General features: G+C 37.6%; 1 protein-coding gene across 9 annotated transcripts in view; it reads right to left on the bottom strand.

Moving 5' to 3' along the window:
• The window catches only part of INTS6L (integrator complex subunit 6 like), a 58,255-nt gene that overhangs the window by 3,292 nt on the left and 41,276 nt on the right, over positions 1-13,687 (bottom strand). For 2 of the 9 annotated variants that reach the window (XM_032757681.2, XM_058441530.1), the window contains 6 exons: positions 10,224-10,318; positions 9,106-9,216; positions 6,618-6,836; positions 5,589-5,712; positions 4,425-4,567; positions 1,931-2,165 (listed from right to left, as the gene is read on the bottom strand). In XM_032757681.2, the coding sequence (XP_032613572.1) occupies positions 1,931-2,165; positions 4,425-4,567; positions 5,589-5,712; positions 6,618-6,836; positions 9,106-9,216; positions 10,224-10,318 (927 nt within the window). The remainder of the gene's footprint in view (positions 1-1,930; positions 2,166-4,424; positions 4,568-5,588; positions 5,713-6,617; positions 6,837-9,105; positions 9,217-10,223; positions 10,319-13,687) is intronic. The other 7 variants (XM_032757690.2, XM_032757682.2, XM_032757691.2 and 4 more) reach the window with 5 other exon arrangements.

The following is a 13,687-nucleotide window of genomic DNA, read 5'->3' as shown; positions in this document are numbered from 1 at the left end:
TTCTTTTCTGTGTCAGAAAAGTACTTTCTTTTCTGTGTCAGAAAAGTACTTTCTTTTCACTCCAGATCTGACACCTCTTTCATTTATTCATTGTCTGTGGCAGGCAGTGTGTCGGGAGCTGGAGATCAGTAGTAAACAGCCCAGAGAGCAACGTTCCCTGCCCTTGTGGAGCTCACATCCTCATGGGGCAGTCAGACAGTACATGCACAATGAGCAAATGAAACAAGCAGCATTGGGCTGGTGTTGGGGAAGCCATCTACAGGCCTGTGGGAGACAGCAGCAGAGGGAGCCCCAGGGGCTCCTGTGTTAGGGGAAGGTGACAGAGGCCAGGCCGTGCAGTCTTGCAGACTAAAGCTGGTTCAGGGTCCCTTCTGGGTGCTCAAGAGAGTTGAGGATGGGTTTTCAGGAGCGACATGGCATGATGTGATATACATGCAGACATAATTATCTGGCCATAGGGTTAGAGAGTATGTGATAGATGGGGGCTACATTAGAAACACGAAGCTGGGATAAGAAGGTATTGTAGTAGCGTGGTGAGAGGCCACAGCAGTGTGCACTGGAGGGATAGAGAGAAATAGTGGGATTTAGGGATTATGTTGAACATCAAGTTTCCTGAACTTGTGAAAGGTATCAAAGCGAGGGAAAAATAAGAGAAAAATCATGATGACTCTACAGTTTGTCACCTGAACTGCTGGGCAAATAGTGCTGAAGTGTGGCAGGAGCCAGGGCACAACTGCCCTCCAGAGCACTCTTCCCGACTCTGGTTCAATGATTTCAGGTTGACAGCTTGACTTTGATAAATATTAGCATTATTTACATGAAGGAAATCTGCAAACACTACAATCTAGAGCTTCTCTACCCTCCTCAACCCTGACAGATGTTAAAGCTTTATTGGAACATATCTGGATGGTGTCATTATCTGCAATGTGGAAGGCTATAAGTAGAGCTGTTTTGGAGATGGGCAAGTACAAGAGTTCAGTTGAAACTCATGAATCCTACTGAGTTTTATTTGTCTATTAGACACCTAAGTGGAGATGCATGTCCACAAGTAAGTCTGAGTCTGAAACTGAGGAGCAATTTATATTCTAGGGGTATAAATATCAGAGTTGTTGAAACATAAATCAAATTTAGAGCCCCAAGACTGCATGGGGTCACCTAGGAAGAGAGTGCAGTGAAGGACAGGAGAGGTACCAGGATTGAGCTTTGAGGCCCTATGATATTTAGAGGTGGAAAGAAAAGGCAAAACCAGAAAAAGAGGATGAAAGGGAGTTGCTATTAGAGGGAAAAGAAAGCTATGAGCTTATGGTGTCTGAGAACCCAACGTACACATGGAGGAGGGAGTGAACAACTGTGTCAAATGCTGCGGAGAAGGAATGGCAATGTGCTGCACACACTAGTGACCTTGATGAGAATGTTTCAGTGGGGCTGAGGAGGCAGATACCAGACTGCACCAGATTAGAGCATGCATAGGTGGTGATAACACAAAGAGCAAGTGCAGATCCAGTCTTGCTGAGTCCGCTTGCTCCTACTGCCAGGGAAACCTGCTTTATCCTCCTCACCCTTGCAGCCACTCCAAAAGGTTGCAGCAAACATGCTCACCTCTTTCCATTTCTCCATTAATTACTGTGGTGTTTACTTGCTAAGCAATGTATTCATTACTGTTAATTACTATGTGTTAATTACTATATAATTATAATTTTTTTCACCTCATGTAGATTGAGATCCTTGAAACAGGGTCTCTGCTCCCTGTGGGGTTTATTGTACCTACCACATAGATGATTTAGTAATGGCTTACTTAATGAACACAAACTGAACACAAAGGAAGGAACACAAACTGAACACAAAGGAAGGAACACAAAAAGGAAAACAAAATTGTTTAGCGTCTTAGTCCTCTAGGAGCCATAAGGAAATCACAACCACTACTCTATACCTGTATGTACAAGGGTGGGTTTTATGAGGTTTGGATAAGATGGGAACCACGAGGCTGAGGGTGGTCCCTTTCCGCCCACATGGTTAGTTACAGTAGGTGGTGTTTGTGGTTTCCTCAACAGCAGGGACATACTCCGCCTTCTCTTAGATGACATAGGACTGTTGGGTTCCCCTGGACGTTTCACTTTGTTTTGTGGCCCTGCTACAAACTCATCTGCTTCATCAATCATCATTCCCTAAAAAACACATAAATGAATGTATTTCATTAAAGACCAAAATTCCACTATTATAAAACTGCAAGCACTCTTAATATGCGTACATAATCAATCTTGCATTATATCACTAATATGTCTTTTTTCTTTCATTTTTTTCAATCCCATGCCAGATTAACTAATATAAATCTTTTTTTTCTTTTTTTTTTTTTGAGATGGAGTCTTGCTCTGTCGCCCAGGCTGGAGTGCAGTGGCGTGATCTCGGCTCACTGCAAGCTCCGCCTCCCGGGTTCACACCATTCTCCTGCCTCAGCCTCTCCGAGTAGCTGGGACTACAGGCGCCCGCCACCACGCCCGGCTAATTTTTTGTATTTTTAGTAGAGACGGGGTTTCACCGTGGTCTCGATCTCCTGACCTCATGATCTGCCCGCCTTGGCCTCCCAAAGTGCTGGGATGACAAGCGTGAGCCACCACGCCTGGCCAACTAATATAAATCTTAATCATGGGCCAAAGATTTACCTTACCCCATCCCAACTTTGTTCTTAGAAATATGCAACTCAATTTTAATCCAATTTAAATGGAACAAGGAGGAAACTAACATACAGGATGTTGTCCCAAGCAAAACATACTACAATAATGATTAATCAGAAAGCTTGCAAATAAGCAGCATTATTCAACCAAAATGAGAGAAGTACGAACTATTTTGCATCAACTCTTCATAAGGGAAATAATTTCTTTTTTTATGCTTCAAACTCGTATCATTAAACAACATTGATTACCACTGTACGGTATGCTGCATGTAAATGTTGAAAGGCAGGCAGGTGGAAAATGTAACTCCCCCATCTGCAGCCTCACAGGGATTCAAATATGCCCACTTTGGTGCTGGGCAGGCAGTGAGGAGGCTTTTCACTCTTGAGGGGGTAGATAAAAGATGAGAGGCAGCAGTATAGAAATTTAGCCAAGAGCTGTTCTTGTCCAAGAATAATCCAAAAATATGTGCCCTCATTATTTGAATAAAATAATAATAAATGACTTTTCCAAAGGATTTTTTACTCATAAACAATACAGAAAGGGGAAAACATTTTCAGAGAATTAACTACATGCCTGTTCGTGTTGTAAACAATGTACATGTACTCACTTAATATTATGCAGAGTTCTATTAGTTAGTTAGGTGTAATTTTTTTTTTTTTTTTTTGAGATGGAGTCTCACTCTGTCACCCAGGCTGGAGTGCAGTGGTACGATCTTGGTTCACTGCAATCTCCGCCTCCCAGGTTCAAGTGATTCTCCTGCTTAAGACTTCCAGAGTAGCTGGGATTACAGGCACCCACCACCATGCCTGGCTAATTTTTGTATTTTTCGTAGAGACAGGGTTTTGCCATGTTGGCCAGGCTGGTCTCAAACTCCCAACCTCAAGTGATTTGCCTGCCTCAGCCTCCCAAAGTGCTGGGATTACAGGCGTGAGCCACCTCGTCCAGCATAGTTAGGTGTAATTATTATCCCCAGTGCTACAAAATGAGGAAAGCGAAGCATAGAAAGATAAATTGAGGATTTAGGTGAGGTGGAATACCTTTCAATCTAGTCTTGTCACAAAAGAGATTATTGTGTGGTCTAAGCCTTAATACCAATGGTCTCCTCCATGAGTGCAGCTATAATCCCATTTGTTTTCATGCTTCAATGGGCAAGTCAGTATACCCCACACACACACACACACACACAGACACATGCCCCACATTTAGATTTTTAGTAGGACCATTCAAGTAAAACAACATCACTTAGTACTTCATATTTCAAGGGACACATTCATCATTTTCTAGATCACGCACTACAGATATGAATCATGGAAACAGGAAATAAACTGTGATTTTGATATTAAAGAAATTAGTGTGTGGTGGAATGAATATAGACTCTGGAGTGAGAAAGACATGGATTCAAATCCTTGCTCTTATGTGCTATGTCACAGGTAAGGCGTTTGACCACTGCGGCCTTTGATTTCTCCCTTTTAAAGGACAAACAGTAACATTTGTCTTACAGAACAGTTGTGAGCATTAAGTGAGATCATTTAAAACACCAGCTCCTACTAGTACTCAATACATGGCAGCTCTGACTTTATTCAACCAACACACTCTTGCATCAGGAGGCTCCCACTAAGAGCCTTGGTGTCAAATTTTATTGTTTAAACAAACAAATGGAGAACCTCTGATTTGTATTCATCTTGCCAAAAAGAAAATAATTGTATAGCAAGAATATCCCAATTTAGGCAAACATAGGCATAGGTATCCTACCTTCTTATCTTGTTTAAATGGATTGCCAAAAGTATGCAGTCTTTTGGGTTGGTCTGGATCAATCTCTCGTAGTGGAGAAGCCAATGTCTTCAGATATTCCTGATAGTTACCCATTTGTGCAACTGGAACACTATGAAGGGAATCTGCAAAATCACAGGAAAAGGAATTGATGCTTATAGCTGAAGCGTATGGTCCTTTCGAGAAGACATGATCATAGTCTGGTTTAGCAGTGTGTGTCTTGGCATCGAATAGTATTTAAAGTCTCGAATCTAGCATTCTAGGATCTAGAATCATCTCTCTTCATCCCAATCATAACTTAGTCTACCATTACTACTGCCTACAGGCTCACATCACTAGGATCAGAACAACTCCCTTGCCTTCAAACCAGGTTTGAGAATGGGCTGACCCTACACCACCATCCCAACTCAAATCACCACATAACTTCTGCATTTCCAAGAGTCTAGGCTCTACGGCATTCGCTTATCATCCAGAGAATCTTGGTTAGTAGGTCTTAATCACTGAGAATTTGATTAAATCTGTAGGTTCTCTTCCTAGAAAAGCCCTCTTACACACAAAACTTTGTGTATAATTTCAGGGAATTGACCAGAATAAGATTTGCTCATTTTAGTAAACAGGTGAGCCTTTTTAAAATTAACAAAATGGAGTAAATGGAATTTGTAAATAGTCACAATTATCCTGGATACCATTAGGTTGATTACTTTCATTTAAATGAGGTATTCTCTACTGAATTTATCACAGTAGGCTGAGTGTTCTAGTGTTTGGGTGTGCAGATTGGGAAATCTGACAGACCTAGGTTCTGCCACTTTCCAACTGGCTAAACTTGGGCAAACTACTAAAATGCTCACTCTCAGTTTCCATGTCCATGAAGTGGACATAAAAACAGTATCTATTTCCTGGGGCTGTTTGAAGCTTACAATAGCTAAAGCATGGCACGTGTAGTGTACGTGCTGATTAATGCACACTTGCCCTTAAACTTGAAAAAAAAATGTGCCTGGTAAACAGACATAGGGATTCAGTGAAAACAGGCATTTTAAACATTAAAATACTATAAAATAGCCTACTCATTATGCAATAAACACCTCCTGTAAGTCATGCCTGGCATTTTCCAAAAAAAAAAAAAAAAGTATTTCACAGTTATTTTACCTTCATCTTGTCCAACAATAAACTTGTGTGTTTTCAGCAGATTGGATCTCATTCTGGTCAGCTGGTCTAAAAGACCTCTACGGGGAATATCATAAGCATTTCTGTATGTCTGAGGTTTCAAATCCTATTTGAAATGAAACAAATAATTTCAGTTACTCCTAAGGCTTTTAATATAGAAATGTCATACTTATCCCTCTTAAAATGTTATTGAAGAGTGTTATATCAATACAACTGACTACAGTAGAATTTTCCCAGTGGCAAAATTCCACTTGCTAGCCTTGTTCTGCGTTGTAACACACCTACAGGGTATTAAAGCCACTGGGACTATCCCTTTTCAAATATGTCATTTAAAACACCAAATCCCGAGATTGATACCTGTGGCCGCCTTGCAGGACCACTGCTCGTACTCTAGATGTATTCCTCTGGCAGCCATGGAGGGGAGGTGAGCTGCTGGGATCTCCCTTCAGGAAAGCAATGGCTGATCCTGCAAGGAGTGCAGTTAGCAGAGAGCCTCCCGCTGCTGTGGTGCCATAGGGATCCGCTGCAGCACTGAGCTGAGGCCATGCCCTTCCCAGGCTGCCCATGGCCAGTAACAGAGAATGGCAGGGTGTTAGGGCCTGGCCAGCTCTGCCCAGCGTGGCCCTCCTCTATGGGAAATCTTGGTGCTAGAGGTCCCCACTGTGCTGGCCAAGACTTTCTCCAAGGTACACCAGTGTCTGAGCTTCTTCACACCCAATTCTCCTTCATTCCTCCCTCCTCTCACAGGTGATGGGTCAGCTTTGTAGCTTGGAAGCTCTGCCTGCCTACTCCAGCTTCATCTCCTCTTTATCTTTCATGGGCGTTACCCACAAAACATATCTTGTCCATTTAATTCCATATTGATATATGCTGACAATTCCTAAACTGGTTCATTATTAACTACTAACTGCAAAATAGGATTGTCCCTTATTTCAAAACTAAAGGAATATGAAAGACATAAATGTATCAGACAAGTTCAAACAAATACCAACTATTTATGTCACAATTTACCTTGTTTAAGAGCCCAATTTGGAAGCCAGCAAATTCTTTGGTGTTCAATTCTGTCAGTCTAAGCGCAGTTTCCCCTGTGATTTCTTTCAATAGTTTTCTAAAATTTTTATTGTGAGTCAAGGACATGCCACCTCCAGAATGATTTTTCACTTTAATTCCAATTTCCTGGGGAGGTTTCTTCCCCACTGATGCTAGTATTCGTTCTGACTCTAGTTTGGTCTAAAATGAAAGTACATAGTATGTTATAAAAACATCTACATTACCACTGTCATTTTTACTACTTAAGAAAGATAATACTTTCAGAACCCCACAGAACAATTTTCAATTACAAATCACAGAAAAATGGATAATTAAACATTTTCCTGTGCTTCTTTGCACTACCACAGCAAACAGATAGGGGGCAGGAAAGACAAATAATATATTTTTTTCTTGTCTAGTGTCAAAATTATAATAAAATCATGGAGAGAATAAAAACCATGAATAAAAATTTCATTCATAGACATTTAAAAGCACATTTTGTTACTATAAAATCTAGTCTAAGTGAACAGGTTCATTTCAGACTCAGACATAAAGGTTTAAGACTCTGTATTTATACATGTAAACTAGTGCTAAAATTCAGATCACATCAACTGGCATTATATCTGAAAAAATTAAACTATTTATCTCTAATATTGGACTATCCAAAAAAGGTCTGAAAAAATTAAACTATTTATCTCTAATATTTGACTATCCAAAAAAGGTCTTAGAAGATAATGCTTAATTTAACAGATATTACCAAGTAAGTAATTTGTAAAAAGCCTCTTAATAGGCATTGTGATACCATATTGATTAATATTGCTTGAGTGTATTATAGCAATATATATTTGGCATATTTTATGTTTTACATACATCTGAAATGGCTCAAGAAACACTGGTGACCCAGTTATTAAATTAGTAATTTGAGCTATTATAAATTAGCTATGATCTTCTCTTTTTCTCAGAAAGATGGAATTCCACCAATGTTTGGTAAACCTAAAATAATTTTGGATTTCTTGTGGTTTGGTGACAGATGTTTATTAATTTTCCCTAATTATTGGAATTAAGTCTATGTTAATTATCGCTAAAAAATTCTTAAGTCATGAAATATGAGATAAGAGCAAATGAAGCAGCTGTTTCCTTAAATGGTTGAAAGCTCATTCGTAAAATGATACATGCGCCCCAAAAGGTCCCAGAACTTGCATGAATTAAAATCTCTGTACACTATTCTTCCTTGTGGCCATACCTTGGTGACACAGCCTTAAAGGCTTAGGTAAACATCAAATTAAAAAAAAATCGATAGCTCAATAGATAGATAAATAAATAAATAACCAAACCAAAACATTTACAACAACCACAAAAAATCTATTAGCAGAGAGGAAAGGAGGTTAGGGGGACACTTGGTAGATTAGAAATCTGGGGTTGCCTTTACTTTCTTTCGCACTTATAAGCACACTGTCCTGGTAGGAGCTGGTAAGCTCCAGACCATACTGAAGTTGTTGTCAGTTCCCAGCAAGGTCTGTCGGCATCTCAATTGTGGAGTCACTTTGTTTCTTTGGTGAAATCTGATGTTTTGCTCACTACTCTCCATTTCCTAAAGGCCAAACTTCCAAACACATCCACCTTGAAGTATTATCACCACTGCGAATGTTACTATTGTCCCCTACCTGGGAATACCCTTGTGCATAAGGTAAGTAAAACTGCTGCATTAATTTTTCATATAACATAACACATTCATATGATAGTAAAGTTCTAACTCAGTAGTTCTCAAATATTTCCATCCTACAAGAATGGGCTAAGTAGAGGTGAGAAGTATGATAAGGAACGGTGAGTGGAGGATGAGGTACTAATAGAGAGGGGCAGGCAAGGGACAAGGTGAATAATGGCAAATGAGGAACAGGTGGAGGGTGAGAAGAGAGGAAACTGAGCTCCACTCTTCAGTTCCCCTTGGGGTCTATCACCCTCCAGTGTGAGGAACACTGGTCTCATCTCCCCACTCTCCAGGGAAAAGCATATAGCTCTTTATCCAAGGGCTAGCATGTGAGTATAAGTCCTTCACATGCCTGAAAACTAATCTCAGACAAGTCATTTAATCACACCATGCCTCAGCGTGCTGATCTAAACAGGAGGGATGCTGTAGCCCAGAGTGATCTGAGGAGGAACTAGGTTGAAGATAGACAAAATGTGACCCATGAGAGAAGTCTATTAAACCTCTGCCCCATATCAACCAGCTTGTGGGTAGGACAAGCTGGCAGGCAAAAGGAGAAATGGCACAGCATCAAATGATACTGACAGACCCTTAACTGCAGCTTAATGGTGAAGCTAGAAGCCATAGAGAATCACATTATTACTAATCCATAAAGTGTAGAGATATATACACATTTAATTTGAAAAATTACAGTTACACTAAAGAATAAGGAAATGCACTTCTGAGGGCAAAGGATTTTTGTTTGTTTGTTTTTACCAATACTACCTGTTGGCTGAGTTTTTTAAGGTAAGAGATAACACTGTAACTAAGTCCACAATCTAAATTATCTGATATCAGATTTGGAGCTCCCATCATCCTTAGTGCTTTCTTTAATGGCTATAAGGAAACAAAATACACAACAGTAAGAATAGAATAAATCTTAAAATACTCAAAGTTCAGTTATAAGGGGCAAAGGGACATGATTCATTTCTTAGAAGTCAAGGTGCTGCACATAAAACCAAACATGGAACATTAAAAAGTGGCAATGAAAATAGCAGAGAAGGAGCAGAAAGTAAAAAAAAATCAGAAGAGAGTGGGATAAGAAGAGCAAGTAACAGCAAATTCAAACAAGTAAATTGCGTTCAATCTTATTTCCCAAATCATCAAATCATTTCACATTGCATTTTATTGTTTGCCCCATTACTGCCATGGTAAACAGTAACACACCCCAATTTCTCCTCCCAGTGACACCAACGGTACCATTTAAGATTCTGCCTTTTCACCTCTAGAAACTTGGCTTAAAGGTTACCACATCAACCTCTGAAATTATTTTGGTAATCTTGATTTAGATTATATTACCAGTTCAAAATCATGAATACTTCACATTATAGAAACCAAAATGAGGCCAAGTCATTTCTTAATTTTTTTGGATTCCGCCTCCCACCACCAGTGCCCCAACTTCATGCTGTGTCTAGGACACATTTAAGAGGCAATAGGCAACTGTAATGTCTTCAGATTTTCTTTTTCCAGAGGGAAACCCCATACTGAGAATTTCTAGAGTTAAAAAGGAAAGTTGATGTAATATATGAATCCAGATCTATTTATTCTTAAATTCCAATGTTATAATTTCATAAGGTTACTTTTAATGAGAGAAACATAGATGTGTTTTATAAAAATAACCATGGCAGTTAAAGGAATGAAATAGAGAAAACAGCTCTCTTTTGTGCCGCCATGACATCTCCAAACTCTTACACATGATTTGAGAAGACAGTGACGACACAAATATCTGTAAAATAAAAAGATATCTCTCTTATTGCAGCAGTAAAAGCTTTTGATCACTAACATTTCTTGTGACAAGAATTATCATTGATACAGTTAATACATATATACACACAAATACATACTAATAGGTAGTATGGAGGCAGAGTTTTTAAGTAGCTGTCAAAAGCCTGTCGCCACTTCAGATTTGGCTTAAGCTTGTGAACTTTAAACAAGTCATCTGTAATAGAAAAATAAAATATTACATCATTCTAGTCCTGAGCTCTAAGATATAATCAAGCAACCCACATCTAGAAACTTCAGCTTTTAATGTAGATGAAAATTTCATTGGCGTTTATTTGATTATCTTTTTTAGTGGTTGTATTATTTACCAAAATTATATATAGTATTTTTTTCTAAAAAATGAAATAAATTCTTAAGTTACATATTCCTCTTTCATCTGCAATACTACATGAAATACAATATTAAAACAATGATTTTGATCCACTTGAAATATTTTCCCAACCTCTTACATATTGGTAACTAGTAATTTTCACCTCAGGGGCAATCCATGGTCACTGGTTGATGGAATAACATTTATTTCATTTAAACACAGAGGGTGTTATCCATTTTGCTGAAAGGTCAAGGTAACAGACTTTACAAATTATATACAAACAAAAGCTAAGCCTATAATTTCTAGGCAGTGATGAGCAAGCTCTAAAACTATATTTTGGGCCAGGCGCAGTGGCTCACACCTGTAATTCCAACACTTTGGGAGGCTCAGATGGATGAATCACTTGAGCCCAGAAGTTTGAGACCAGCCTGGGCAACATAATGAGACCCCCATCTCTATAAAAAAATAAACAAAAATTAGCCAGGTATGATGGCATATGCCTGTAGCTGGGGAGGTTGAGGTAGGAGGATTGCTTGAGCCTGGGAGGTTGAGGCTGCAGTGAGCTGTGATCGTACCACTGCACTCCAGCCTGGGTGACAGAGCAAGACCGTGTCTCAAAAAACATAATAAAATAAAATAAAATAATAAAATAAAAATTTTAATCAGCCTACGCTTTGTTTAGCCATATTTCCGTGCCTCTGCATTTTTCGTTTTATTTCCATGATCACACATTTTGAGCCAAACTTTAGGTTACTCACTGACCTAAAGTCATTGGGTGATAGTAAAAGCACTAGTAGAAGTAAGTACAGATGTCAGGTTGAAGTTTAAAATTCTGTAGAACAACTAAACATGTTTCTTGAATATTATGTACTAAAAATATTTGAACTAAAAATATTCACCTAAGTAGACATTCCCTATCTTTTCACACTTAAATTTAATTATTTTAATAATCTAAATCATTTTTATATACTGCATGAAAATTTCCTTCACATCTCATTATTTCCTTCCAAGTGTAAGAAAAAATATTTTTCTAATACAATAAAAATATAAAAATTGGAATCCCCAGACATCAACATGAATCTGCCACACATACTACAGGTACCAAAGACACCATAAATTCATCCTTTATTTTGTGTCTTAAGGTTTTATTAGTTTTGATTTTTTTTAAAAAAAATGCTTTACTTACAGAGACAAAACCATCCCTATCCCACATGCATAATTTCTTTACAAATAGGGCTATTCTTTGAAAATCTGAATTACTTTAGTTAAGAAAAGCGACTACATATTTCCTTCCTTTTACAGCTATAATAAATTATTCACTCCTGCTGAAACAAATTTAAATTTACAAAGTCATAAAATGTAGGTCTTTTGTTAAAGATTTGAAGATATTTCTGGTTCATTGCAGCAAGTGGGGCCTTTAAAGACCATTCATATCTTGACAGAAAGGAATGAGAGACCATGGATATATCCTGTTATACCATGTCTTTATGTGGAGTCTGTTGGGAATTAGGCAGATTTTGGAAACTAACAGACAAACGTAAATACTGGAGAAACTTTTAGATATAAATAGATTAGATAATCAAGTGAATAATACTCTTTGTATTTCTAACAATGCCAAGTGCAATGATTCCACCAAGGAGCTCGTTTAGGCTAATTATTTTCCGCCAGAGTTTTAAAATGGGAGTCAGGAGAAGAAAGAAAATATTCTGCAGTCTAGATTAAGAGTAGAGAGCTCCTGGGGTGACAGTGCCTTAGTCACTACCTCTGTAGCTCAGCAAATTATTTCCATGGCATTAAATACTCATTCACATGGACTCTCTAGGATGGTATATATACACACATATATATGTATCTATATACATATATAGTGTATATAGATACATATATATGTGTGTATATATATGTATATATCTGTATATATATGTGTGTATATATATATGTGTATATATATATATATTTCAGGAATGAAGGGGAAATCAAGATATTCTCAGATGAAGAGAAACTAAGAGAATTTGTCACTAGCAGACCTACCCTTAAAAAACAGCTAAAGGATGTTCTTTAAACAGAAATTAAACATAAAAGAACAAACCTTGAATTATCAGGAAGAAAGAACAGGATATGCCAAAATATGGTTTAAAACAATGGACTTTCATCCTGAGTTTTCTAAATTATGTTTGACAGTTGAAGCGAAAGTTATAACACTGCCTCATGTATTTCTAATTGTACATAAAATAGTTCAGATAATTTTATTATAAATGGAAGAGGGTAAGGGAATATAATGAGAGATAAAGTTTCTATATTCCACTCAAATTAGTAAAATAATGAGAACGAGTAGACTGTGGTAATTTGTGCATATATAACACCTGGAGCAATCACTAAAAAAGCTATCCAAACAGATATACTTGAAAGTACTATAGTAAAAGAAAATAGAATTCTAAAAAACATTTAAATAACCCAAAAGATGCCAGTAAAATGAAAACAGAGAAAAGAAAAATAGAACAAAGAGAAAACAATACTATAAGATGGCATACTTAAGCCCTAACATAACAATAATTACATTAAATGCAGATATCTAAATACACCAATTAGAAAACAAAGATTGGCAGAGTGGATTAAAAAACATGACTCAAAAATGTGCTGTCCATAAGAAACTCACTTAAACAAAACAGTTACAGGCAAGTTCAAAGTAAAATGATGGGAAAAGATATATCATGCAAACATCAAAGAAAAACAGAAGTGGATACATTAGTATCAGATAAAGCAGACTTAAAAGCAAAGAAAATTAGCAAAGATACATTACATAATGATAAATCAAGGAAGAATACACCATGATTCTAAATGTATATGAACAAAGTAAAAGCTGCAAAATAATTGAAGCAAAAATTGATGGAACTGAAAAAGAAACAGACAAATCCACAATTATAGTTGGAGACTTCAACAACCCTCTCTCAAAAACTGATAGAGCAAATAGACAGAAAATCAACAAGGATATAGCAGAACACCATCAACCAACAGGAACAATTTAACACTTGTAGAATATCCTACCAAACAACATGAGATCATACATTATTTTCAAGCACTGCTGGAATATATATTAAGATAGAAAATATGCTTTGCCATAAAGCAAATGGCAACATATTTATAAGAGTAGATATCAAATACAGATGTGTCCTCTGACCACGATGGAATTCAATCTAGAAACTAATAACAAAAAGA

This window comes from Hylobates moloch, unplaced genomic scaffold (genome assembly GCF_009828535.3).
Source record: "Hylobates moloch isolate HMO894 unplaced genomic scaffold, HMol_V3 SCAFFOLD_7, whole genome shotgun sequence".
Taxonomy (NCBI): Eukaryota; Metazoa; Chordata; class Mammalia; order Primates; family Hylobatidae; genus Hylobates; species Hylobates moloch.
This window is presented reverse-complemented; position numbering and strand designations above follow the sequence as displayed.